Raw genomic sequence first — 27,719 nt, 5'->3', positions numbered from 1 at the left:
TCCCAGCTCTGGGCAGCAGCCTAGGGCAGGCCAGCAAGGCTTTCTGGGTCCTACCTGTTTCACAGATAAAGGGGCTGAGGTTTAATGAGAAAGGTTTGGATAAAGGCCCATAAGCCAGTGACAGGAGAACTGGCAGGAGAGCCCACGTCTCTTTATTCCCCAACCCGATGCTCGATTCGATCATCACCCCTGAGTTCCCCCTAGAACTACTTTGAGACACAAATACTTGTCACTAATGAGTGTACTAAAGCTGAATTTGGGGATTTTTATTTGTTAAATGGCATTTAAATATCCTATCTAATAATAGAGAAACATGGTAATTAGCCATACCTCCGCTACCCTTCCCATGGCAATTTTACCATTATAACAACAGCCCTATGGTTAAAAGAGAAGCCCTCCTCCGTGGAAAATCCGTAATTTTTATTTATTTTTATTTTTGGAATTACACATCGTAGCAGAGTCAGTTTCAAAGTTCTCTCGGCAGAAAAATCCTGAAGTTACCTCCTCGGGCGAACCCCACTCAGGAGCTCTGCCTGCCTCTTTCATGACAATTGGGACTTTCCTCGTACGAATAGCTGGGTACGAGGCACCATCATTAATTGCATGCTCCGATAAAGCCGGTGACAGTGAAAGCTGAGAACACTTGCCTTATAAGTTGTGGTTTTCATATTTGGTGACAATGCTTTGAAAACACAGCACAACATGGCTCCTGTGGATGAGGCCCCTGCCAGTCTTGGCCCAGTTAAATGGGTGAGGCCATAGGCCAGTGATGGAGAACCTATGTCGCCTCTGACACGTGAACTCATTTTTTTGGTTGATTTTTATTTGTTAAATGGCATTTAAATATCCTATCTAATAATAGAGAAACATGGTAATTAGCCGTACCTCCGCTACCCTTCCCATTGACTAATCAGGGCAATATGCAAATTAACTGCCAACCAAGATGGCGGCCGGCAGCCAGGCAGCTTGAAGCGAACAGGAGGCTTGCTTGCTTCAGTGATGGAGGAAGCCAACGTTCCCCACCTGCCACTGCCGGCCTCTGAGCTTGCAGTTTAAGAAACAATGTTACAAATATAGAAGCTAAACAAACTCCAGAAACCTGCTTTCAGCCAGCCGGGCCTCAGAGCTGGAGTTGAAACAGTGTTTTGATTATAGAACCCAAACAAACCCAGTACCTGCTTTCAGCAGCTGAGGTCTCAGAGCTGCAGTCGGGCCTCAGAGCCTAAAGACGGCTCTCAGCTCCAGTGACAGCCATAGAAGGTAAATAAATCCCAGAATAAAAAAAAAGAAAAAAGGAGAGGTTGGGAGCTTCAGTCACCCGCCAGCCTGAAAACAGCCCTCAGCCCCTCACCCAGACTCGCCAGGCACCCCAGTGGGGACCCCCACCCTGAAGCAACAAGATGGTGGCTAATTTGCATACTGAAGGCTGGCGGCAGCGGGCAAGGCTGTCCGCGGTCCTGGGACCCGGATCTGTGAACTGGCAGGCGGGGGGCAGTGCTTGAGGCTGTCTGCTGTCCGGGACCCAGATCTGTGACCCTGCCAGGTGGGGGGCAGCACTTGAGGCTGTCCGTGGTCTGGGACCTGGATCCATGACCTGCCAGGTGGGGCGGCAATGCTTGAGGCTGTCCGCGGTCCCAGGACCCGGATCTGTGACCCTGCCAGGTGGGGGGCAGCACTTGAGGCTGTCCACGGTCCCGGGACCGAGATCTGTGGCCCTTCATGGCGGGGCGGCAGCTCACACAGGGGCAGATCGGCCGGGGTTGGGCAGGGCAGGACGCCTGGCTTCCGCCCAGCCCCAGTCACTCTGGGCAGGTGAGCAGCGCAGAGAGCCTCTGGACAGGGGAGGCAGGCCAGCGGAGGGAGGCCTGTACTCCCCACATGGCAGTGGTGAGAGCTGTGAGCGCACCAAGCAGAGCCTTCAGTCTGAGCTGACATAGAGCCTGCAGGCCATCAGCACCCAGGAGTGGCTGTGCAAGATCTGCCTCCTGGCCCAGAAGGTGCAGGATCGCAGGGACAGCCACTGTGGCAGGCCAGACTGATGTCCTCCTGGCTGCACCACGGGGGGTTGCGGATCTGCAAAGCCAGAGGTCTCGGTGTGCACCTCCCCCCTGGCGTGCGAACATCCCCCAGCACACTGTCACCCTCCCACGCCTGCAACAGTTGCAAACCAAGGCGTGCACAAGTTCCCCCTGCCTCTCCACCGCACTTCCATCAACCCGGTATGCCTAACACCCCCACAGGATGTGCACACATCCCCTCTGATGCGCTCACGTCCTTTGGAGAGTGTCTGGGTGTTCTGGGTGCTGAGGGTGGGCGCCTGTGAGATGACAGTGAGAGGGCGGAGTGGTGATGCCTTGTCCCCACGGAGGCCAGTGCAGCTACAAGATCACCTCTGGGGGGTTAATGCAGGTCCTGAGGCAGGAGCAGGTGCAGACAGACACACCTGGTGGGCGCGGGCGGCCCTCTCTGAGGTGCCTTTGGTCAGCGTTCAAGATCAAGAACCCAGAGGCTGAGAGAAATTCCGTCCTCTCAGTGAAACAGTGGGATAGTCGGGGCAACTGTAGAGGAGGAATGTGCACTTTGGGTGCCAGCACCCATGAGTGAAGACTGCCCTGACTGAGCCTTGCTTGCTTGGGGCCTAGTGCACTCCTGCCGGGCAGCGGGTGACAGAACCTGCTTTTCCAAATTAATGAGAGAAAACGTTGATTCTCCTGCTGCCCACGAAGGTGGAAAGTGAAGTGGGAAGAGGTGGGGAGTGAGCAAGGTTCCCTGTCTGGGGGTTCCAAATCTGCTGTTGGTTTCTTTCACCGCTGACTAGAGATATACAGGGTGTCCCCCCAAAGTGTATACACACTTTGAATACCTACTAATTCCAATGGTTTTAAGCATAAGAAAGAAACAACAATGGAGCTGTTAACTGTTAAAAGTGTGGGCACAAACAGGTAGTTGGACATTCCCTGAGGGGTCTCAGATTGGAGAGGGTGAAGGCCAGACTGAGGGGCTCCTTTCCCCCCGCTACCCCAGTGCACGAATTTCATGCACTGGGCTACCAGTCCTATCGAATAATAGAGAAACATGGTAATTAGCCGTACCTCCGCTACCCTTCCCATTGGCTAATCAGCGAGATATGCAAATTAACTGCCAACCAAGATGGGGGCTGGCAGCCAGGCACTGAAGTGAACAGGAGGCTTGCTTGCTCCAGTGATGGAGGAAGCCAACGTTCCCCGCCTGCCGCTGCAGGCCTCTGAGCTTGCAATTTAAGAAACATTGTTACAAATATAGAAGCTAAACAGAACCCCAGAAACCTGCTTTCAGCCAGCTGGGCCTCAGAGCTGGAGTTGAAACAGTGTTTCGATTATAGAACCCAAACAAACCAGATACCTGCTTTCAGCAGCCGAGGTCTCAGAGCTGGAGCCAAGCCTCAGAGAGAAAGCCAGCTCTCAGCTCCAGTGACAGCCATAGAAGGTAAATAAATCCAAGAATAAAAAAAAAGAAAACAAGGAGAGGTTTGGAGCTTCAGTCACCCACCAGCCTGAAAACGGCCCTCAGCCCCTCACCCAGACTGGCCAGGCACCCCAGTGAGGACCCCCACTCTGAAGGGGGTGTGACCAGCTGCAAACAGCCATCATCCCCTCACCCAGGCTGGCCAGGCACCCCAGTGGGGACCCCCACCCTGAAGGGGGTGTGACCAGCTGCAAACAGCCATCATCCCCTCACCCAGGCTGGCCAGGCACCCAAGTGGGACCCCCACCCTGATCCAGGACACCCTTCAGGGCAAACCAGCCGGCCCCCACCAGTGCACCAGGCCTCTATCCTATATAGTAAAAGGGTAATATGCCTCCCAGCACTGGGATCAGAGGAGCCTCGAGGCCTCCTGAACCAGGGATCAGCGGAGCAGCGAGGCCTCCTGGCACCGGGATCAGTGGAGCAGCGAGGCCTCACTGCCCCTGTGTCAAGTGGAGCAGTGAGGCCTCCCAGCACCGGGATCAGCGGAGCCATGAGGCCTCCCAGCACTGGGATCGGCTGAGCTGCGAGGCCTCCTGGCCCCTGGAGCAGCGTGACAGGGGGCAGAGCCCAAACCCCCTGATCACCCTTGGCTCTGTGTGTGACAGGGGGCAGGGCCCACAACCTCCCTATCCTCCCTGCTCTGTTCATGACAGGGGGCGGCGCCCCAACCCCCTGATCGGCCCTGCTCTGTGTGTGACAGGGTACTGAGCCCCAACCCCCCTGATGGGCCCTGCTCTGTGCGTGACAGGGGGCAGTGCCCCAACCCCCTGATCGGCCCTGCTCTGTGCATGACAGGGGGTGGTGCGGCAACCTCCCCATCTACCCTGCCTTGAGTGTGACATGGCACGGCGCCCCAAACCCCCAATCGGCCCTGCTCTGAGCCTGACCAGGGGCTGCACTTAGGGATTGGGCCTGCCCTCTGCCACCCGGGAGCGGGCCTAAGCCAGCACGTCGTTATCTCCCAAGGGGTCCCAGACTGTGAGAGGGCACAAGTGAGGCTGAGGGACACCCCCCGCCATCCCCCCACCCCCCGCCAGTGCACAAATTTTTGTGCACCAGGCCTCTAGTATAAAATAAATATCAAAAATATAAATCTTTGTTTTACTATGGTTGCAAATATCAAAAAATTTCTACATGTGACATGGCACCAGAGTTAAGTTAGGGTTTTTCAAAATGCTGACACACCGAGCTCAAAAGGTTTGCCATCACTGCCATAGACCATCTTCACTGCCCCTGAATTCCTGCTCCGTTGGCCAGCAGGCTGGGAGGCTCCGCAGAAGCAATGTGAAGGATTTGTTCTAGAACATAGTCAGCTGCATCAGGGTCCCACCACCTTGTGTTCCCGGCCTCATTTCCCTGAAACGTTGAGGTGGGAGTGGGCTGGAGGGTCGTCAGGAAGAGAAGTGCTGTGTCCTGCTAGCTGTTGTGGTCTGGGGGCACTGGAACGGGACAGCACTGGGCAGACCTGGCGCCGGCCCTGAGGGTAGGGCTGGGTGTGTTAAGCACAGTGTTTGCGAGATGCGGGTACCTCGTTCTCTGTCCCAGGAATTTGGGAGGAGGATGAAAAGGGCGAGTGTCTGCTCGGATTGGGAGGATTTTCCTGGACTCCCCACCTAAGGGATGGGAGTGTGGGCCCAAGGCCTCTGTAGTTGCAGTCCTTCCCAATCGCCTTGGTAGAGTTTTGCATGGTCTGGCTTTTCAGGGACTCGTCTCTGACTTCTGAGAGCTGGACCAAGTGGGGAGGACCTCACAAGAGAGGGGAGGAGGCAGAGGGTGCACGGGGAGGAGTTGTGACCCTGGAGAAGCCAGGGCAGGGAGTGTGGTCGACTTCAGGGTAATCCGGGGAGTCACGTGGGAGCCAGGCTTCAAGTCCAGATGCTGCCATGGAGCTTGGGAGGTAGGCTCAATGCGAAACCCAGCCAAGTGGAGGTGCGGGAGCTACTGACGACATGTGTAGGGCCTCCGTTAAAGCTGGTTTGAAAGCATGGGACAGGATAAACATTTGCATTATGACTTTTGTAAATATAAACACACATATATGTGTATGTATTTAACAAATGTGGATCCTTCTACACTGCCCATTGTTTAGTAAGCTGTGTTACTTTTTTACTTAACAGCATATCATGAACCTCTCCCTGTACCAATGTGTCTTTTGTCACTTGGTGGATGTATAATCTTAAAGTGCATTGCATTAATTTCCCATTGTGGAACCTTTGTTTCATGTTTTCACTGTAATAACATGGGTGGGCTGATCACCCACCCTCCCCCCTGCCTGACACCCTGCTGTCATCACCACCACATCCCCTTGCACACCCGGGCTCATTCTACTCCCTTTAGCCCTCAGGCTCATTAAACATCAATCCATGTTGTTCCCATTATTATAACTTTTTGAAAAAATATATTTTATTGATTTTTTTACAGGGAGGAAGGGAGAGGGATAGAGAGTTAGAAATATCGATGAGAGAGAAACATCGATCAGCTGCCTCCTGCACACCTCCTACTGGGGATCTGCCCGCAACCAAGGTACATGCCCTTTACTGGAATCGAACCCGGGACCCTTCAGTCTGTAGGCCGATGCTCTATCCACTGAGCCAAACCAGTTAGGGTCCATTATTATAACTTCATTATATATTCTCCACCCTTCTAAACAGCTGATTCCACTTTTAAAATGTCTAGGCTGTTTTTGTACATTTTTTTATTCCAGATGAATGTCTTCCTTGGGCTTGGAAAATTCCATGGAAAGCTCTGAGGGCTCTTACCGGAATTTCTTTGTATTTATGGATTAATTTTATAGAATTGACCTGTTAACAACACTGGGACTTCCCACCAGGGACACAGGGTGTCTTTGCTGAGTCACGTCTTCCTTTGTGTCCTTCTGAGCCTTTTTCCAGCTTCTCCTCATATTGAAAGCCTGGCATTTCCCCATTGCTTACCCCAGTCTGTAAGGCCCATTTTGAATTTTGAATGTTGCTTTTTTTGTCCTTCTTCGGTTTTTCTCTATTAGTCTGGCGCCCAACATGGGGCACGAACCCACGACCCTGAGATTAAGAGTCTCGTGCTCTACCAACTGAGCTAGCCAGGACGCTCCAGGCTGCAGGAGGCTCAAAAGACACCTCTCTCCACCTGGGAAATGCGGAAAAGTTCCAGGCGCCATCCCTCCCAGACCTTCAATCCATCCGTGGCACTGTGAAAATCTAGTTGCCGTCCAGGCAAACACTGAGAAATTCCAGGAGCAGGCTTTGAAGGAAGGCGGAAAAACAGCGCGCCGCTCTCTCCCGGAGAAAAACCTCCGTAATTCAGCCGAATTTCCGTTTCCATTTTAATCAATGGTATACTTTCAAAGACCAGATTAATGCACAGATGACATATAGAGAGAGCTTTTAAAGTCCATATTAGAGTGGAGACTATTTCTGAGTCTCTTGATCTCCCAAGCTTGATACCCAGTTAATAAAATTTGCAGCAATCCGCTCCCTACCTTATTCCTTTTCTGTGGCGGTCGCGATTCTCTGGAGCGGTCCCTTAAAAATGCCTAACCTCCACCTCGCCCCACGATGGGCAGCCAGATATGTCGGGGCCTCCCTTCTTTGCGTCCAGCACGGAGGGAGAGAGAGAGAGACGTGAACCGGTTCTATTAAGTAGGAGGCACTTTTGGGATTAAGGAAAAATGAAAAGACAGACACAAAAATAGAATAAAAGCTTGGACCGGGTGTGGCATCTGCCCTCTGATGGAGGGACAGACACAGAGAGCCAACACCGCAAGCAGATTTATTAAATACTTGAATAACAGGAAGTTACATCACATCTGGGTGGGCCTTGAGTTCTTGGCGACATCATGAAATCCATCCCCTTAACACTGGGCGGGAAGGTCAAACTGAGTGGTGTCCCGGTCTGTTGACCAGGTCCGCCCCCAGGGCATGGCTCTGCCTTCACTCTGAGTTTCAGCCGACATATTTAAAGGCACCCGAGTGTTTTGCCAGCGGCCTTCAACATATTAGAGTGTTTATCTTTTCATATTGGTTCACGAATTCACTGGGCTTCCTCAGGTCCCAGAGAAGCAATCATTTTAAACACGTGGATCTAATGGAATGAAATAAATTGAGGGAGAACTCAAAATTCCAGGTAATTCAAGTGACCCAATTAAATGACCTTCTCCCAGCTGTAGTTTCCATAACCGAGTCTCGCTGGGCACCATCGTGTGGCTCAGGACCTCCCTGACACCCTCAGCTCCCCTGTGCCTCAGCGGCTTTCCCTTCCTTCTCACTTAGGAGGCCGTGGCGCTGTAACTGCCAAGTTTCTCTGTGTGTTCTGCAGCCCTGCGTGTTCTGGGGGAGGGCTAAGGGCTTGGTTTCATCATGAGGATCCCTATGGAGGCATCACATCCCACATTGAGCTGTTATTCAGCCTAAGGATGGACCGCCCCAAAGCCATCAGCTGTGACCACTGTGCAGGGCGCACTGTACAGACCAGGGCTGCTCAGGTGATGAAGCCACCCCACCCCCCAGGCTTCCGGGTATCCTGTGAAAATGCAGATTCTGGTTGGGTAGGTCTGGGATGGGGCCTGAGACCCTAGGATTCTTACAAATTCCCGGGCAGTGCCTGCAGGACTGGGCCAGCGCCCACACTTGGAGTTGCTGGATGTAGAACAGGGTTTTCTCCCCCTCAGCAAAACTGACATTATTGGCCAGATAACTGTTCGTTGTGGGCGTTGTCCTGTGGTTGTAGGATGTTTGGAGCAATCCCTACGCTGTACGTACCCACTAGGTGCCGGTACCGCCACCACCCCAAGTTGTGACAATTGAACTGTCTCCTGAAATTGCCAAATGTCCCCTGGGAACAAACTCACCCCTGGCGTGGGGCATGCATGCTAGAGGGATACAGCCTAGAAAGGGGCTCTCGGTGTGGCAGGCTTTCCGATTGGCTGCCCAGTGCCCAGCAGGCAACCTGCCAGTCCCGAGTAACATTAGACCCTTTCATACACGAAGCATTTCAACTCTTCGCTTCAAAGTACATTTCAAATATTCCCTCTTTGTAACAATCTGCCTTTCATTTATGTGGTGCATTAGTCAGAGGTTAATAGTTCCTTCCAAACGCAAAACCAAAACTCTCGCTCTAGCCGTGTTCCCTGTTACCCATAGAACTGTCAGCTATTTGGGAAGGTGGGGCAGATTGTGGTCTGTAATAGAAAAACACAAACTCTTGTTGCCTTCATTCAAATGACTGCAAATTGCTTCCCCCAAGGTGGCGCTAGGGCAGAACTATCTTGAGGAAACATGGGGAATGCCCTCTGCAACAGACTTCAAATCCCTTGACAGGACAACCACCTGCTGCACCTCCACAGGCCAGCACCCACCGGAGGCTGCTTCCTTTCCCACAGTGACACCCCCCTCCCCCACGGGGCTGTGAAGACCAACAGGCAAGTACCTTCTTAACCTACACTGTCCATGCAGTAACCACTTGGGTTAAGCAGCCATTTAAATTGAAATTAACTAAAATTAAACCAATTAAAAATGTACATGAGCCACATGTGGCAATGGTCTATGTGCTGGACAGAGACATTTTTGTTATCATAGGAAGTTCCAGCCACAGCCATGCTCTCCATGATAACGCCTGATACAAATAAATAATGAGTTGTATTATCACTGCCGCTGTTGGAGTTTGGAATTCACACACACACACACACACACACACACACACACACACACACACGGAGAGGCACCATGCACAGGTTGACCACACACCAACGTGAACCAGAGTGTGGGTCTCCCTAAGCATTCATATTTTAGCTGCATCGAAAGTAATTACAAGAGCAATAAAAACATAATTAAACCCTTGGAAATTAGAGGCAAGGGTCAAATAATTATGGGTGCACTGTTTTCAATAAATGTCATTGTCTGGGCCACAAATAGATAGCTTCATAAGCTTCCTAATTATAGCAGCAAAAAATAGGAGTGCTATTTTCCTATTAAATTACTAGTTCAGATTAGCCATTTATAAAAAGAAATGTTGTCTTCTGAAGTCCTTTCCTCGTGTCCTGCAAGACTAGGCCCACGGAGGAGAGCAGGAGAGAGCGGGGAGCAGCTGGAACCCTGCGCAGGGACTCCTGGCTGGCTCTGTGACACAAGGAAAGGGCAGTCACAAAGAACATGCAGCCCCCAAGGACTCAGAACAGCAAGAACAATAATATCCAACATGTGTCATGTGCCAAGACTTACACTAAATGCTTTCTATACCTTACTGAATTACCCTTGCCAAAATACCAATGAAGTCGCTATCTGGCATGGTCTCAACTTTGCAGATGCAGGGACTAGGCTCAGAGAGGTTGAGTAACTTGCCTGAGGTCACTCAGTAAATAGGTATCAGAGTCAAGGCTCAAACTTAAGTATGGTCTTCCCCCCCTTATTCATGGGGGATACATTTCAAGACCCCCAGTGGGTGCTGTTTTTTCTTGTATATACATACCTATGATAAAGTTTAATTTATAAATTAGGCACAGTAAGAGATGAAAACAATAACTAATAAAGTAGAACAATTATAATAATATACTATAGTATAAGTTCTATGAATGTGGTCTCTCTCAAAATACAGGTGGGGCAAAAAGTAGGTTTACAGTTGTGAGTACACAGAACATGGAGTGTATTCTTGTATTATGATTTGTTAATCATTGCATTATTTTCCGTATGAGAAACTAAACCTCCTTCTGCCTCTCCCTGTATCTTGTACTGTACTCACCCTTCCTCCTGTGATGATGTGAGATGATGAAATGCCTTATTTAGTCCATTACTAAGCGGAATAAGGGTGACTGAGCATAGCACGGTGGTGCCCTGGCAGTAGATCTGATGACAGGGAGGAGTGACTGACAGGGAGGAGTTGCTACAGCGTGGAGACCCCGGACAATGGGATGGCTCACGTCCCAGGCGGGATGGAGCGGGACAGCGAGAGATTTCATCACGCTGCTCAGAACAGCGTGCAGTTTGAAACCTATGAATGGTTTACTGCTGGAATTTTCCATTTAATGTTTTCAGACCACAATTGATCACAGGTAACTGAAACCTGGAAGATGAAACCACAGGTAAGGAGGGACCCCTGCATGCCCCTCATTGCTTATGCCCTTGGTCCTGAACAGGGTGGTCCCGAGGAGAGGAAGCAACGGCACCTGCCCCTTAGGAAGGCCTGTTTGGGCTCTGGTGCCAGCCCCTCAGTCCTTCTCAACCCTGGCTCCACCCTGAACCGCTCACACAGTGTGCGGACTCTCCATGCACTAGCCTTTCCCACACCCTGTGCACAGGTGCAGCACAGGCCCTGACACCAGCTCAGGCTGCGTGGACAAGGAGCTCTGAGACCCTGGTTCTCCGAGTACAGTCTAGGAGCAAGGAGGATGGGCCTCGGCCCCATAGACTCTTCGCCTGTGGGGAGGGGCCCAGCTGGCAGAGGGTCAGGGGAGCGTCCTCCAGCCCTGGACGGTGGCTCAGGTGGTTGGAGTGTTGTCCAGTACACCGAAAGGTTGCGGGTTTGATTCCCGGTCAGGGCACATACCTAGGTTGCGGGTTCAATCTCCGATCAGGGTGTGCACGAGAGGCAACCAATCAATGCTTCTCTCTCACATAGATGTTTCTCTCTTTGTCTCCCTTCCTCTCTAAATAAATAAATAAATAAATAAATAAATAAATAAATAAATAAATCAAACACATATCCTCAGGTGAGGATTTTTTAAAAAGAGAGAGAAGGTCCTCCAAAGAATCACTGCTCCAAGGGGTGTCCCCCGACCGGCCGCACCAGCATCCCCTGGGAGCTTATAAAAAACGCAAATCATCAGGCTCCGCCCCAGACTGAGTCACACACTCTGGGTGCGGCACCACTAGCCTGTGTTTTAACGAGCCCTCCTGCTGATGCGGCTGAGGCCTGAGAACCCTGGGCCAGGACAGCTCTCCACACCCACTGAGGCCCCTGGCAGCAGCACCAGCCTCACCGGGAGTTGCTAGGGATGCACATTCAGGGCCCACCGCAGCCCAGCCCGTCTGGATCGAAAGGGATGATTTGCTTCAACATGCCCTCCAGGTGGCTCATGCACAGGGAAGTGGGAGAGGCCTGATCCAAAGCAGGCTCGTCTGAGCCCCACTCCACTGCCGTGTTCTCCGTAAGGGCCGGGCTGTTCCCAGAGACAGAAAGTCCTCTCAGATTGGTTTCAGGGAGAAAAGGGAATTTGTTAGCTTATGTCATTGAAAAATGTGTGAGTAGATCTGGCCCCACGGATTTTAGTGGCAAATTATAGTCCTTGGGCCGCCCCCGTCCCACTGCCTGTTTTTATAAATACAGTTTTATGGAAACACGGCCACACCTATTCTTTTAGGTGCCTTCACACTAACTACAAGAGCAGAGTAGAAGAGTTGGGACAGAGACATTGGGGCCCATGGAGCCTAAACCGTTTATAGAAAAAGTGTGCTGACCCCTGCTCTCCAGCCTGCGGCCCAGGGCAGGACCCCTCCTGCCCAGGTGTGACAAGGATAGTGGGGATGAGTGACACTCAACCTGTGGGCCCAATATAGCCAGTGGGCTGTTATGCCTTGTTTATGGATATATCTACACAAATGTGTGTATACACATGCTTACACATATATGTATACACACATGCATATGCACATGTATATGTGTGTATAAATAACTATTATATATGAGTAAATATGTACCAAAACAACCTTCTATGCTCAGCTAATGAATGTTCTGGGGCAGATTTATGCAGCAGTATTTGAAGCACTTTACCACCCCTGGAGTGTGGACTCCTAATTAAACGGCGTGGCAGAGTAAGAAATAAATATTTGGTCTTTTCCACAGTCCCTGGCTCACAGTTCCTAAAACCCTAGAATCGCCACAGTGATGAGAGGATCTTGTGTATGCTAATGAGATGGCTGTGGATGCCCGCCTCCCCCCAGGTTCAGGATGAGGGCTGGTCTCCAGAAAGGGCCTGGCATGATTAGAGGATTGGAACTTTTAGCCGCCTGCCTGACCTCCAGAGAGGGGAGAAGGGCTGAAAGTTGAGGTGCTGGGGGAGTAGTGCACCCGTGCCCCACTCCACCCCTATACCCTGCCTTGTGTGGTTCTTAAATTGTATCCTTTATAACACACTGGTAAATGAGTTAAGTGTTTCTGTGACTTCTGTGATCCACTCTGACAAATCACTGAGCCTGCGGAGGGCGCTGTGGCTCATCAGCAGTATGGGTGGCTCGAGACTTACAACTGGCATCTAAATTGTGGAGGATCTAGTGGGAATGAGCCTTAAATCTGTAGAATCTGACGCTCACTCCAGCTAACTAGGGTCAGAATTCATTGAATTGTTGGACACCCAGTAGAGCGTCTAGACAAGGTCTGTCCTCTGCTTCGCCAGAGCTCTTCTTTAGGTTGGGATTTGTGGAAGTTGAGGGAGCTGAGGGCAAAGCTGTTGGAAGCTTTGGAGGTGAAAATGAGTCAATGGACTGAAGTGTCTTGGCTTCTATGTCCTCCTGATTTACCAAGCCGCTATTTTATTGATGTGAATGAGGAGAAAGAGTTGTTGCCTCTTTCTGAATCCTGTCCTGAAGGAAGTGTTGCTCTTTCTGAATCATGGTGTTGATTATTCTTTTTTAATTTCAAGAGGAAAATTCTGATTTTTTTATTGCCTAATCATTTGCATTTCTGCGATGAAAGAAATGGGTATTGTCCAGGCTTACTCTAGTTTTTGAGTCAGCTTATGCTGTGCATTTTAACATATTTTCTCTCTGTGGTCAGGGCCGCAAGCTTCTTATTATTGGGACCACTAGCCGCAAAGATGTCCTTCAGCAGATGGAAGTGCTTAGCGCTTTCAGCACCACCATCCACGTGCCCAACATTGCCACAGGAGAGCAGCTGTTGGAAGCTTTGGAGATGAAAATGAGTCAATAGATTGCTCACCGTTTATAAGAAAGGAGTTGGGGGCTGGAAATAATGCTAAGGGGTGCCAGACTTTGCACCTGGCGTTTAGTTTCTATGTTAGCCTAGAATATGGGACCGGGGCTATCCCTTCAGTTGTTTTCATGATTTAGGGCAGCCGTGGGCAAACTATGACCTGCGGGCCGGATTCGGCCCGTTTGAAATGAATAAAACTAAAAAAAAAAAAAAAAAAAGACCGTACCCTTTTATGTAATGATGTTTACTTTGAATTTATATTAGTTCACACAAACACTCCATCCATGCTTTTGTTCCGGCCCTCCGGTCCAGTTTAAGAACCCATTGTGGCCCTCGAGTCAGAAAGTTTGCCCACCCCTGATTTAGGGGAACGAGAGATGAATATAAATTAGAGTGAATTTCCCTCTTCTCGGTGTGGGTAGCACACGAACTGCCAGGAATGAGGCACTCTGTGTTCAGCATGAGTGATGCACCTAGATTACAAGGACCAGAAACGTGGGGTGAGGGCAGGGACGGTAATCAATGTAGAAAATGCAGTTATTCATAGTAGCTTTCAGCCCATTTACTTGTATTTATTTTTTTTAAATATATTTTTTATTGATTAAGATATTACATATGTGTCCTTATCCCCATGTTACCCCCTATCTCCCCCCCCCAACACTCATGCCCTCACCCCCCTCCCCCAGCCCCCTGTTGTCTGTGTCCATTAGTTAGGCCTATATGCTTGCATGTAAGTCCTTTGGTTGATCTTTCCCTCTTACCCCCACCCTTCCCTATCTTCCCTCCAAGGCCTGTCAGCCCAATCAATGCCTCTCCGTCTCTGGATCAGTCCTTGTTCATCAGTTTATGTTGTTCATTATATTCCACAAATGAGTGAGATCATGTGGTATTTATTCTTCTCTGACTGGCTTATTTCATTTAGCATAATGCTCTCCAGTTCCATCCATGCTGTGGCAAATGGTAAGAGTTCCTTTTTCTTCTTCCTCTTCTTAAAGGATACCTTTCAGCATTTCATATAATGCTGGTTTGGTGGTGATGAACTCCTTTAGCTTTTTCTTATCTGTGAAGCTCTTTATCTGATCTTCAATTCTGAATGATAGCTCTGCTTGATAAAGTAATCTTGGTTGTAGGTTCTTGGTATTCATCACTTTGAATATTTCTTGCCACTCTCTTCTGGCCTGCATGGTTTCTGTTGAGAAATCAGCTGACAGTCGTATGAGTACTCCCTTGTAGGTAACTGACTGTCTTTCTCTTGCTGTTTTTAAGATTCCCTCTTTGTCTTTTGCTTTTGGCATTTTAATTATGATGTGTCTTGGTGTGGTCCTCTTTGGATTCCTTTTGTTTGGGGTTCTCTGCGCTTCCTGGACTTGTAAGTCTATTTCTTTCACCAGGTAGGGGAAGTTTTCTGTCATTATTTCTTCAAATAGGTTTTCAATATCTTGCCCTTTCTCTTCTTCTGGCACCCCTATAATTCAGATGTTGGTATGCTTGAAGTTGTCCCAGAGGCTCCTTACACTATCTTCATATTTTTGGATTCTTTTTTCTTTTTGCTTTTTCGGTTGGGTATTTTTTGTTTCTTCATATTTCAAATCTTTGACTTGCTTCTTGGGATCCTCTTGTCTGTTGTTGGATCTCTGCATATTATTCTTTATTTCAGTCCGTGTATGCTTAATTTCTAGTTGGTCTTTTTTCATATCCTCCAGGGTCTCACTCGCTAAATTTGTCGGTGGTTTCCAAAAAATTCTTGAAAAACCTTATAAACGTGGTTTTGAACTCTATATCCAGTCGTTTGCTTTCCTCCATTTCTGTCATTTGTGACCTGTTTCTTTGTCTCCGCATTTTTTATGCTTCCCTGTGTTGGTAGAGTGGTTTTGTGTGCTAGGCGTCCTATAAGGCCCAGTGGCTCTGCCTCCCCAGTTACCTGAGGTGGACACTCTTGGTGCACCCCCTTGTGGGCTTTGTGCACGGTCTTGTTGTAGTTATGCTTTGATTGTTGTAGGTATCACTAGGAGGAATTGACCTCCAGGCCAATTGGCAGTGAGAATCAGCTGTGTCTACAGTGGGAGAACTTCTGTGCTGAAGACACCCTTATGGGGCAGACTTGCTTCAGTGGGGCTTTGGTGCTCACTGAATCTGCCCCCTGAGTGTCCCTTATGGATCTGAGGAGTTGTAATCTGGATGGTCCCACTCTGACCACTGGGTACACTGGCTCTTGGATCTAAGGAGGTGCTAATTTAGCCTCTGCCTGAGGCTACCCAGCAGGAGCTACGAAGAGATCTGCAGATTCCCCTTCCTTTTTTGGGGTTTGGAGGTGACCAGATGAGGCCCAGCTGTAAAGCAATGCAAGCTGCTGTGGGGCCTTGGGCCTTCTCTTGGAAGTTCTGGGTCTGTCTGGCCCAGCTGCAATTTGTTAGGTAATTTTCAGGTTGCAAAGGGCCAGGGCATTCATATGCAAAAGCCTCTGCCCCAGCCTAGGTGGGGTGGGGTCTCGGAATCAACAGGGCAGAGCAAGCAGCTAAGGCTGTTCCTCAGCCCTGCCCTAAGGGGCCCTGTGTCTCAGTGTCCCCGTAATTGCTGCAAGCACCTCTGAGGGAAAGCTGCCCTCAAGTTCCGAGTTCTGCCTGCTGCCAGACAGTCCAGTTTCTCCCCGTATTCTTTTTTTGTCAAAGGATGTCATTAAAGTCTAAAAAAGAGGTTTATCCTTTTTTAAAATTCTTGCTAAATTTGTACATCTTCACTGAAACACTTTTTAAATGTAACACAGAAAAGTGTATACTGGTAGTTAAAACCTGAAATATGTTTTGCTTTAAGTCTGTTTTTTCATATCCTAAAAACTTCCCCTTGAAGTTTCAGCAACAAGACATGGAGTAAATTCAAGTGTGTACAATAATCAAATCTTGCTAAACACACTTGGGGAAGCATTAAGTCAGCTATAAACAGCCAACCCAGCCCAAACACAGAAGATAAAAGCAAGATTTCATTTTTCCTTGCCTGGCAACTTGATCCATAAGCCTTTTCAAAGTAGTGACAGGGAAAGGTGGGTAAGAGTTCAAAAAAGCATGTAAATTCAGAAGTTATTGCAAAATGATCTGAAGTTTCTCATCAGCTGGCAAGCAGCGCTGAGACGAGAGCCTGGAGCAGGGCCTCGGGCTGTGTGTGTATGGATACCAGTAGTGAAGACAGGATTTGCAAGGACTCAGGTTCGAAAATTTCCCAGTATACAGTCACCACAAGTGCCTTTGCCTCACTATTTGGGGAGTTTACGACTTACGGGTAGATAATTTTTTTGCATCCTAGAAAGTTCTCTGTTAAGCTAGGAGAAATGATGACAGTGTGGTGGCCCATCATTTTGCTGAAATAACTTCGCTCACACTTTCCCCCTCCTTTCTTTGTAAAATAATACTGCTTTGAAAGATATCTTCTCATTATATTGTCTTTTTTCTTTCTTTTGGATCTTTTTTAAAAACTTCCTCATGTTTTTAGATGTTTATTAGTTTTTATGTTTACAGAGATGCTAAATGTTCAGGCGCTGCTATAAACTGTATTCTCTTTAATCATAGAATATGATTAATCATAGGAAGGATTACAAATGGCCTTAGTAAGTATGAGTAGGGACCATTTAAATATTTGGCAATCTTAAATATACCCAGAACACTGGGGTAGACGAGTACTAACTTTACATAAAAGCTGAATACAGAGGTAAGCAGTGCTTTAGAGCGTGGCGGGGAGCTGTATACTTTCCATGTCCGAAGCCTCGCATGGCTGAAACAACCGTTTTTGTGGTTTAAGCTTTACAGGGACTAAATAAAATGCATGAATTTCTAGTAGCCATTCCCAATCTAAGGTTAGAGGTCTGGCAACCCATCTCCACTGCACAAGGCAGACTGCTTTATTTTCCTGTTGTTGTCTTCTGTGAAATTAGATGAATAGAATTTGTTCCTAATAAAGGTAAGTCAGGAGGGAGGGAAGGGAGGGAGGGAGGAGGAAGGGAGGGAGGGAGGAGGGAGGGAGGGAGGAAAGATGGAAAGATTTTTGCTGTGCCAAATAAACTGAAGATGACCTTATGGTTCGTCTGAAGACATTTTATGTCTGTTGTCATAAAACCGAGTTTTAGCATCTCACTGCTAAGAAGGTGTTCTTGTGGACCTCAGGTGAGTCCTTTGAAACTGCAATCCAAGGAGAGGATGCCTTTACCTAGAGCAGTGGTCGGCCAACTGCGGCTCGCGAGCCACATGTGGCTCTTTGGCCCCGTGGCATGGCCCACACAGAGTTTCAATTGAACTGTACGTGCGCGCCCGCACGTAGTATTTTGAGGAAGAGCCACACTCAAGGGGCCAGTTTGCTGACCACTGACCTAGAGCATGCCCACTGGGGGTCCTTTCTGCCCAGACCAGTCTAAAACTTTAAACGACACTTGTTCCAGACCATCCAGAGCTCAGGGGACAGCATGTCTTCTTCCTGACAACCCTGGCCCTTGTGTGGCTTAGCTCTCCAGCAGAGCTAGCAGGGAAGAGCCATTTCCAGTCCAGTTTCATTTTCAGTAGAGCAAATGCTATGTTCCCAGTGAACGGAGTTGAACACATGGGTGAGGAAAGGATTGAGTCAGTGGCCAACATCGTGGTCTGCTGGCCTTGAGCCACATCTTTGAGTGTCTGTGACATTAATTTGTGTATTGGGAGTGCTGGAGTCTATGAAATGAATTACTGCCCAAATTGCTTATTTCTAAAACTGGAAATTCTTTGTTAGAAGCTGTTTTAGAACAAAGTAAGCCTGTAAGAAAGTCGTAGAGTAGATCAGGCCTACTGTCCATGATGGGTCAGATTATCTTGCTTGGAGAACAGAGGAAATGAACTTAATTTGGGCCACTAATTTAAGAGTGAGAGTTGAAGCTACCACATTCAGATCTTGATATTCCTTGACCTCCTGAGGATTAATCCGGAAACTCCACACATTGTACAATGTGTCCATTTTAAGTTGACCTTCTCTTTAATGACTTAACAGAAAAAAACTGCATGATGAAATATATTTTCTCCAAATATATATATATTTATATAATATACTAGAGGCCCGGTGCACAAAAATTTGTGCACTCGTGTGGGGGAAAGGGAGGTCCCTCAGCCCGGCCTGTGCCCTCTCGCAGTCTGGGACCCCTCGGGAGATAACGACCTGCTGGCTTAGGCCTGCTCCCAGGTGGCAGAGGGCAGGCCCAATCCCTAGGTGAAGCCCCTGGTCGGGCTCAGAGCAGGGCTGATTGGGGAGTTGGGGCACCGCCCCCTGTCACACTCAAGACAGGGTCGATAGGGAGGTTGCGGCGCCACCCCCTGTCACGCACAGAGCAGGGCCCTTCAGGGGGGTTGGGGCTCCGTACCCTGTCAACCTAGTGAGAATATCTAAAAATCATGCCTCTGGAGAGAAAAAGATGAACAGAGATGGCTGAATCCCCAAATCCCAAATCCCAGCGTCTTGTGTGGTCACAGTCCCTCCCTGCTGTCCTACTATTCTACAAGTACATGTATAGGCATGAATATCCCAGATTGTTACTGTATTTCCTTATCATTGGTTTTTAAAGATGGGGCTATACCATAGATAATGCATAAAATGGTCTATTAGTCCTCACATGAAAAGATTTTTCGTTGATTGCAGGTAATTTTAACTTGTGAAATGGCAATGTACTTATATGGTTCAAAATTCAAAAAGAAATAAAAGTCTACAATAAAAAGTCATCAGCTCATCACTGTCCCTTAACCATCCAGTTCCCTTCCTGTAGGCAACAATTTTTATTTTTTGTATATCTGCCCAAAGGTATTTTATGCAGTATAATTATGCTATAATTACATATTCCTCCCCCATTTACAAAACAAATTACAGTATGCTACTCATGTGTCAATTTACCTTTTCTAGGTTCTTTTAGTGCAAAAGTGTAGTCAGTCTGATGCGAGGTTCTTTGTTTCTCAGATAAGGATGCCTATAAAAATAGAATATGAAAAGGTACCTAATATTTATAAACCTTTATTTTTATTAGGAATGGCAAAGAGATACTAGTACTATGCCGGCTTCCCCCTGTCTGTTTTGCATTAGAAACTAATGATTCTAAGGATCTTTAAATATCTGAAGACAGCGATCAGCAGTCCCTGCAATGAGTCTTTTCTCCAGGTAAAATATCCCCAGTTATAGCAGTTATTTTTCAGATGACATGGTATCTGATTCCTTTTCCATCCTAGTCATTCTCTTAATCCCTCCAGTTTGCCTGTGCTTTAGGATGTGGGGTCCAGCACTGATCACATAACATTCCCAGGATATTCTGACCGACATAAAATAGAGTGGGCTTTTTATCACCCATGTCCTAAAAACTAAGCTACCTTCACTGCTGTTGATACAGCTGAGGATCAAATTTGTTCTTTTGGCAACCACATTCTTGTCTGAGAGAGGGCTTACTGTCACCTGAACCCCACGTGGTCATTACCGGTATTGCCACATGGACTGCTGCTAAGAAAGTCTCCCCCATCCTGTATTTGGATGGCATGTTGGATTCCTCCTGGGCACCTCCTTTGGGAGATCCTTGTACCACCTCTTTTCCCAGCCAATGAGGCAGTCACCAGGTCTGTGCAGGTTTCAACGATATTTGCTCAGATAGTGTGGCAGCACCTTTCTTCAACCTGTGTCTGGCTTCCTGGGATTTTTCTGAGATGCCGCAAAGACTTCTGACACCAGCTATCTGGAGTTGTGCCAAACTTCATGGGTCACGTGCACAAGGCTCCTCTACTTCAGGCACCAGCTGCAAGTTGGGGGTTCCCACTACCCCCTCAGGTTCATCGGAATGACTTCCAGGACACAGGAAAGGGCTATACTTACCATTACAGTTTTATTACAAGGACACAAATGAACCAAAGGGAGAGATCCCGGTGGTACCAACACACAGCTTCCGTTGTTCTCTCTCTGCTCACATGTGTGGTTTCACTAAAAGCAATCAGATGGAAGGATACAGGGTGGGGCAAAAGTAGGTTTACAGTTGTGAGTACATAAAACACAGTGTTAATAAAGCTATTGGTGTGTTTTTTTTGGGGGGGTGGTATTTTTCCATTGATTTCTAGGAAGAGTGGAAGAGAGGGAAAGACAGAGAGAAACATCGATGTGAGAGAAACACATTGATTGGTTGCCTCCTGCGTGAGCCCTAACCAGGGCCCAGGCTGGGGCAGAGCCTGCAACTAAGGTACGTGCCCTTGATTGGAATCAAACCTGGGACCCTTTGGTCTGCAGGCCGACGCTCTATCCACTGAGCCAAACTAGCTAGGGCTAATAAAGCTGTTGTAATAATCATAATCTGCATGTTTTTTTCCACACAAGCCACTGCAAACCTACTTATGCCCCACCCTGTATATAATCCTGAGAGTTAGGAATGCATTACCCTTCTGGCATATTGATGTGTGATGTATGCAGAGTATTGCCAAACCAGGGAAACTTACCTGAATGTTGATGTCCAGAATTTTATTGGAACTTTATTATGTAGGTTTGATGCAGAAATGAAGTGATTAAAAATGAGTGATTGCCCTAGCTAGTGTGGCTCAGTTGGTTGAGCGTCGTCCTGTGCACCAAGAGGTTGCAGGTTCGATTCTCAGTCAGGGCACATGCCCAGGTTGTGGGCTCAATCCCCAGTAGGGGGAATGCAGGAGCCAGTCAACCAATGTTTCTCTTCTCTCTCACATTGATATTTCCATCTCTTTCCCTTCCTCTCTTTCTAAAATAAACAAAAACGTATTTTTTAAAAATGAGAGATTAAAAACCTTTTCTTTGTATATTTCTCTGTATATTTTGTATAATCTGGTGAAGGGTTATGATGCTTCTGAAGAAGATAAGTTAGTTGGCGTACACTATACTTCCTAACTCTCAGGATTATAGATTCTTCCATAGGATTGCTTTCCGTGAAAACACACATGTGAGCAGGGAGAAGCTGGAAGGAGATATAAACAGCTGCCATTTCCAGGTTCAGATTACTAACATGCTTGTGATTTCTCTCCAGGTGTGATTTTTGTGGTCGATAGTAACGACAGAGAACGGATCAGTGAGGCCCAAGAAGAACTAACCAGATTGTTAATGGAGTATGAGCTCATGGATGCAGGATTGTTGGTGTTTGCAAATAAACAGGTATGTTGTTGGCTTTCTGAATACTGGAACTGGAATTTATGCTAGTTGATCACTTAAAAATAATAGATATTTAAATTACATGTCTGCCTCTCTCTCTCCAGTCCCTACCATAACCTCTCCCTCCACCTCCTTTATAGCGTATGTCTTATATTCATTCATTCATCCACTCAACAAATATTCATTGAGCATCAAAGTTCCAGTCATTGTTTTAGGGATTGGTGATAATATCAGTGAACAAGACAGACAAAAGTCTCTGTGCTGATGGAGTTTACATCCTATAGGAGGAGAGTCAGTGAGTACATAGTGTGTACTGTGTCTGGTGGAAGTGTTGTGGAGGAAGGTAAAACAGAGAAGGGGCAGAATGGATATGGGGAGGGGCCAGGATGCCTCTCTGATAAGATGACACCTGAGCAGAGACCTGAAGTCCAGCAGGAAGGGCGCCCCAGGGTTCCAGGAACAGCAGGGGAGCCAGGGACACTGGAGCAGAGTTGGGGGTGGACAAGGGAGGGAATGATTAGATCTCATGGGGCTATCACTGAGGAGATGTAATATAAGCTGTAAAAGAGTGGGAGGAAGGCCCAGTGTAGAACAGGACTCGAAGCTGAACTAAGTATGGGAAAGAAGGTGGAATCATGTGCAATGTACCAGCCTGAGATAACGACAGTTACCTTTGGATATGTTTCCTCCCACTCTCTCCTCTATGAATATATTCGTTTTAAAATTGAAATCGTACTGTTTTGACAGTGTTGCATACTGTTTTATCACTTCAGATTCATCGGAAGCATTTTCTCTTGTCATTCATCTCTTTGTAAACATGATTTTAAAGGGTGAATGGATCATCATTTACTCAACTGTCAGTCCAGAATTTCACTAGTGAACATAGTGGACTTTCAAAAAAAAAAAAAAAAGAACAGATTTATTGTTTTAATTATAAAAGCAGAATATGTTCATGGTATAAGTATGCAAACAGTTCAGAATATCAAGTGAAGTGACATACATAGCCCCACTCCTCAGGGTAAAACATTGTTACATTCCTTACCTCTTTCCAGAGGTAGAACTTTCTATGCCTATATAACAGTGATGGCGAACCTTTTGAGCTCGGCGTGTCAGCATTTTGAAAAACCCTAATTTAACTCTGGTGCCATGTCACATATAGAATTTTTTTGATATTTGCAACCATAGTAAAACAAAGATGTATATTTTTGATATTTATTTTATATATTTAAATGCCATTTAACAAAGAAAAATCAACCAAAAAAAATGAGTTTGCGTGTCATAGGTTTGCCATCACTGCTATATAAGCAGTTAAATGATTATATTCACATTGAAATTGTGGAGATCATAGTCTGCATTCTGTTTGGCAACCTGCCTTTTTCAATTAGCATATCTTTGACCAACCTTCCATATCAATACAACGGATCTACCTTGTTCTTTAGTGCTGATTTATTCAAATTTAGTTTGAGCTTGCTATGTGCCAGGCACAGTTCTATGCACTTGGGATACACCAGAGAAAGAGATAGAGTCCTGCCTTTGTGAAGCTTACATTCTAGTTAGGGGAGATGGCTAAGAAAAACCATACTAAGTAAGTAAGTGTTATAATATAGTAACATGTGCTGAGTGCTGTATTTAAAAAGACTAAGCAGGACTATTTGGAGAAGTCATGGGGGCTCAGGTCATGAAGGCCTTACAGACTATCAGAAGGACTCTGGAAGTTGGAGAACCAAGATGGCGGCATAGGTAAACACCGGAGTTTGCTGCCTCGCACAACCACTTCAAAAATACAACTAAAAGACAGAACGGACATCATCCAGAACCACAGGAAGTCTGGCTGAGTGGAAATTCTACAACTAGAAGGAAAGAGAAAAGCATACCGAGACTCAGAGGAGGCGCAGTGCGGAAGTAAAATACTAAGGTGCAGAGGTGCATGCGGAGCGGGCTGGCGGCCGAGGGCGCGGTTGTCATTTTCAATCGGGAGGGAGTCTCAGGCTCTGAGCTCCAGTTCTGGGCAAGTCTCTAGGGACCCAGACTCATACAGGCGAAGCGGGACTGTCTGGCATCGGTCAGAACCTGAGGGCAGCTTTCACTCCAAGGGACTTGCAGTGATTACCTTACCAGGACACTGAGAAGCAGAGCCTCTGAGGGCAAGACTGAGAGCACCCATAACTGCTAGCCCTGCCCTGTTGATCCTGTGGGACCTGCCCCACCCAAACCCTGCATGGAGGCTTTAGCTGAATAGCCGCAGGCAAAGGCTAGATTAGCACCTCCCTAGAGATCCAGGAGCCAGGAAGCCCTGAGGTCAGAATGGGACCATCCAGTTTGCAGCTCCCTGGAACCATAAAAGACACACTCAGGGGGCAGACTCAGTGAGCGCCAAAGCCCCACTGAAGGAAGTCTTGCCCCAGAGGGGTGTCTCCAGCACAGAAGTTCTTCCACTGCAGACACAGCTGATTCTCACAACCAATTGGCCTGGAGGTCAATTCCTCACTACAACAATCAAGGCTTAATTACAACAAGACTGTGCACAAAGCCCACAAGGGGGTGCACCAAGAGTGTCTACCTCAGGTAATTGGGACACTTAGCACAGAAAGCACTCTATCGACACAGCGAAGCATAAAAAATGCCGAGACAAAGAAACAGGATGCAAATGACAGAAATGGAGGAGAGCAAACTGCTGGATATAGAGTTCAAAACCACACTTTTAAGATCTTTAAAGAACTGTGTAGAAGCCGCCGATAAATTTAGTAAGGCCCTCGAAAAGACTGGTGAGACCGCCGATAAATGTAGTGAGATCTTCAAGAAATCTAGTGAGACTCTCGATGTTGTGATAAAGAACCAACTAGAAATTAAGCATACACTGACTGAAATAAAGAATATTATACAGACTCCCAACAGCAGACCAGAGGATCGCAAGAATCAAGTCAAAGATTTGAAATACAAAGAAGCAAAGAACACCCAACAGGAAAAGCAAAATGGAAAAAGAATCCAAAAATACGAAGAGAGTTTAAGAAGCCTCTGGGACAACTTCAAGCGTACCAACATCCAAATTATAGGGGTGCCAGAAGATGAGAGAGAGCAAGATATTGAAAACCTATTTGAAGAAATAATGACAGAAAACTTCCCCTACCTGGTGAAAGAAATAGACTTACAAGTCCAGGAAGCGCAGAGAACCCCAAACAAAAGGAATCCAAAGAGGACCACACCAAGACACATCATAATTAAAATGCCAAAAGCAAAAGACAAAGAGGGAATCTTAAAAACAGCAAGAGAAAGACAGTCAGTTACCTACAAGGGAGTACCCATATGACTGTCAGCTGATTTCTCAACGGAAACTTTGCAGGCCAGAAAGGAGTGGCAAGAAATATTCAAAGTGATGAATACCAAGAACCTACAACCAAGACTACTTTATCCAGCAAAGCTATCATTCAGAAGTGAAGGTCAGATAAAGAGCTTCACAGATAAGAAAAAGCTAAAGGAGTTCAGCACCACCAAACCAGTATTATATGAAATGCTGAAAGGTATCCTTTAAGAAGAGGAGGAAGAAGAAAAAGGTAAAGATACAAATTATGAACAACAAATACACATCTATCAACAAGTGAATCTAAAAATCAAGTGAATAAATAATCTGATGAACAGTATGAACTGGTGATTATAATAGAATCAGGGGCATAGAAAGGGAATGGACTGACTATTCTTGGGGGGGAAAGGGGTGTGGGGGGTGCGGGAAGAGATTGGACAATAATCATGCACCTATGGATGAGGACCTTGGGTGGGGAGTGAGGGCGGAGGGTGGGGTGGGAACTGGGTGGAGGGGAGTTATGGTGGGAAAAAAAGAGGAACCAATGTAATAATCTGAACAATAAAGATTTAATTTAAAAAAAAAAGAAGGACTCTGACCCCCAGAGAGAGTGAGCTGTTGCAGGATTTTGATAGAAGAATGACTTGATCTGATTCTAATTGACTGTCAAGAATAGACTTGAGGGGAGCCAGAGCAGAAGCGAGGAGACCAATAAGGAGGTTATGTAAGTAATCCAAGTGAGAAATGATGGTGGTGGGGTTAGGGTGTAGCTGTGAAGGTGAGGTGAGAAATGGTCAGATGCTGAATATATTTAGATGGTAGAGTCTGTAGGATTTCCTACTGTGGAGTTGTGGGAGTGAGAGAGAGAAAAAAAATTAAGGATGATTTTAAAGTTTTGGGCCTGAGCAGCTGGAAGGCTAGAGTTTCCATCAGCTGAGATAAGTCTGTGGGTTGGGGCAGGTTTGGGGAGAAGAGAAGGATATATATATATTTAAGAGCATGGTGTTTCATTATATGAATGCAACATTATAAACTGACTTTTGAATATTCTCTTTCAAGGATGTTCCCAATGCTATGAGCACAGCAGAAATAACAGACAAGCTTGGCTTACAGTCCATCTGCCAGAGAAACTGGCACATTCAGGCTACCAGCGCTACCAGTGGAGACGGGCTTTACGAAGGCCTGGACTGGCTCTCCAACCAGCTTAAGAACCAGAAATGACTGGAAGCAATTCATTCCTGTGCATCGTGGCAAAACCAGCTGCTTGTGTGTGTGCAAGGAGCAAGTGTGGATGTGTGCCTGGGCGTGGGGCGGCTTTCTCACACTGTGCCTTGTATCTGCTATAAGAAAACCAGTGTTGCATTTTAAGAAAAACCAGCGTTACGTTTTGTACACTACCTCCTATTTCAATAGCCTTGATGATCATCTCTACAGTTGCTGGAGGGAGGAATCCTGAGGGCTGTCGGGTGCACAGGAGCCAGAGTGACCTTCATGGTGGAAAGGAGAAGGGTTGCTGGCAGGAGGACCAAGTCCAGCTGTGAAGCCCTGGGCCTGGCGTCTCTGCATACCCAGGACCCTGTTAGACTTTAGAGTCTACGAACAGGAAGGAACTGGCATTCTTTCCCATCTCTGCCAGAGCTAGATGCTCACTATTTAGTGCTTTCGAGCAAAAGGTGCTTGCTTACCACAAGTTTGAAGTTCAGATTGGAACTTTTCCCTTCAGCTGCAGCCTACCCCAGACTTCCTGGTGTAACATACTTTATTTCAAGGAGTCAGTGGTCCTTTTCACTAGAGTATCCAGACTACATGAACACTAGAGAATTATCCAGTCTTCCCCTTGTGCTAGTCCCTTCCTTGATTTGCCTTTTTTTTTTTTTTTTTTGGCCAAAATGGAGACCATTTTGGGTAGTAACCCAGCATGAGGCTAAAGCTCTTTGCTGGGGCCACAGTCGAGTGAAGGGTCTGGAAAAGAAAGCAAGGTGACAGTCATGTTTGTGTCCTGGCATCACCCTCTCAGGTTTCAGGCTCCTGAGGCTGCTGCTCTCGCTTCTCTGCTCTGTGCTGAATGCTCTATGCTCTCAAAGCAGGAGGTTTGCTCATTCCTGGGAATAAATCATCACCATGTACAGTATCTCAATCCGACTTCCGGTTTGGGCTAACACCTGTGAGTTATGAGAGTTTGTGAGAGAATCAAGAGGTTAATTTGGGGGACAAAATTCCCCCAACCCCTGGTTATCTATTGCCTCTAAGTTAGTGCAAAATTTCGCCCTCCTGGTAATGGCTAGCCTACACCGCTGTCCATGGTACTGACTCCCTCTTCGGGATGGTGGTAATGTCTTATATGGAAACATGCTTTATGTTGTCAAAATGTTAATGAAAATGGCCTGGAGATGGGCTAGGTTCTCTCAGTAGTCTCGAGCTCTTTTGCTCAGACATCTGTTGGCCAAATTTTTACACGTTTTCACTACTTTACCTTTTAAAGTTCCTTTAAAAAAAAAAATCTATTGAAATTACAGGGGTGAATTTTAAGAAAAGTAAACCTTGTTTATTGATAACAATGAAGTTGATATTACTTGGGAGAACTTGCATACCACAACAAGTGTAGGTGTAATATTTTTCTTTAAAATGTTGGCTTTAAAGACTGTTCATTGCAATCTTGTTAACTAAGTCCAGTTTTGCTTGTTTAACCATGGAGTAATTCCTGAGAAATGTTTAGATTCTATGTTTAAATTGGCTGGGACTGTGTCTTACACTTGTGTATTTATGCTTAGTACAGTGTCCTTAGTACAGTGCTAGGCTTCACTGAACACTGTCGATTGGTTGAACAAAAGGCTTGCTTTGGAAGGAAGAGAAGGCGGCC

The 27,719-nt window shown here is 47.0% G+C and overlaps 1 protein-coding gene and 1 non-coding gene across 2 annotated transcripts; one reads left to right on the top strand and one right to left on the bottom strand.

Annotated features, from left to right (window-relative positions):
- Positions 1 to 6,516: 6,516 nt before the first annotated feature.
- TRNAK-CUU lies at positions 6,517 to 6,589 on the bottom strand. Its single transcript has one exon. It is a non-coding gene; the product is annotated as a tRNA-Lys (tRNA).
- A 14,667-nt stretch (positions 6,590 to 21,256) lies between these two features.
- On the top strand, positions 21,257 to 26,080 carry LOC118672280 (ADP-ribosylation factor 2-like). Its single transcript, XM_036341883.1, has 3 exons — positions 21,257 to 21,275; positions 21,440 to 21,564; positions 25,919 to 26,080. Exons 1-3 carry the CDS (start codon positions 21,257 to 21,259, stop codon positions 26,078 to 26,080), a joined length of 306 nt encoding a protein of 101 aa, XP_036197776.1.
- Positions 26,081 to 27,719: the final 1,639 nt, after the last annotated feature.

This window comes from Myotis myotis, unplaced genomic scaffold (genome assembly GCF_014108235.1).
Source record: "Myotis myotis isolate mMyoMyo1 unplaced genomic scaffold, mMyoMyo1.p scaffold_m19_p_17, whole genome shotgun sequence".
Taxonomy (NCBI): Eukaryota; Metazoa; Chordata; class Mammalia; order Chiroptera; family Vespertilionidae; genus Myotis; species Myotis myotis.
This window is presented reverse-complemented; position numbering and strand designations above follow the sequence as displayed.

Coding starts and splice junctions, on each gene's coding strand:
- LOC118672280 (XM_036341883.1), top strand. Junction 21,565..25,918: donor TGGTGTTTGCAAATAAACAG/GTATGTTGTTGG, acceptor TTCTCTTTCAAG/GATGTTCCCAATGCTATGAG.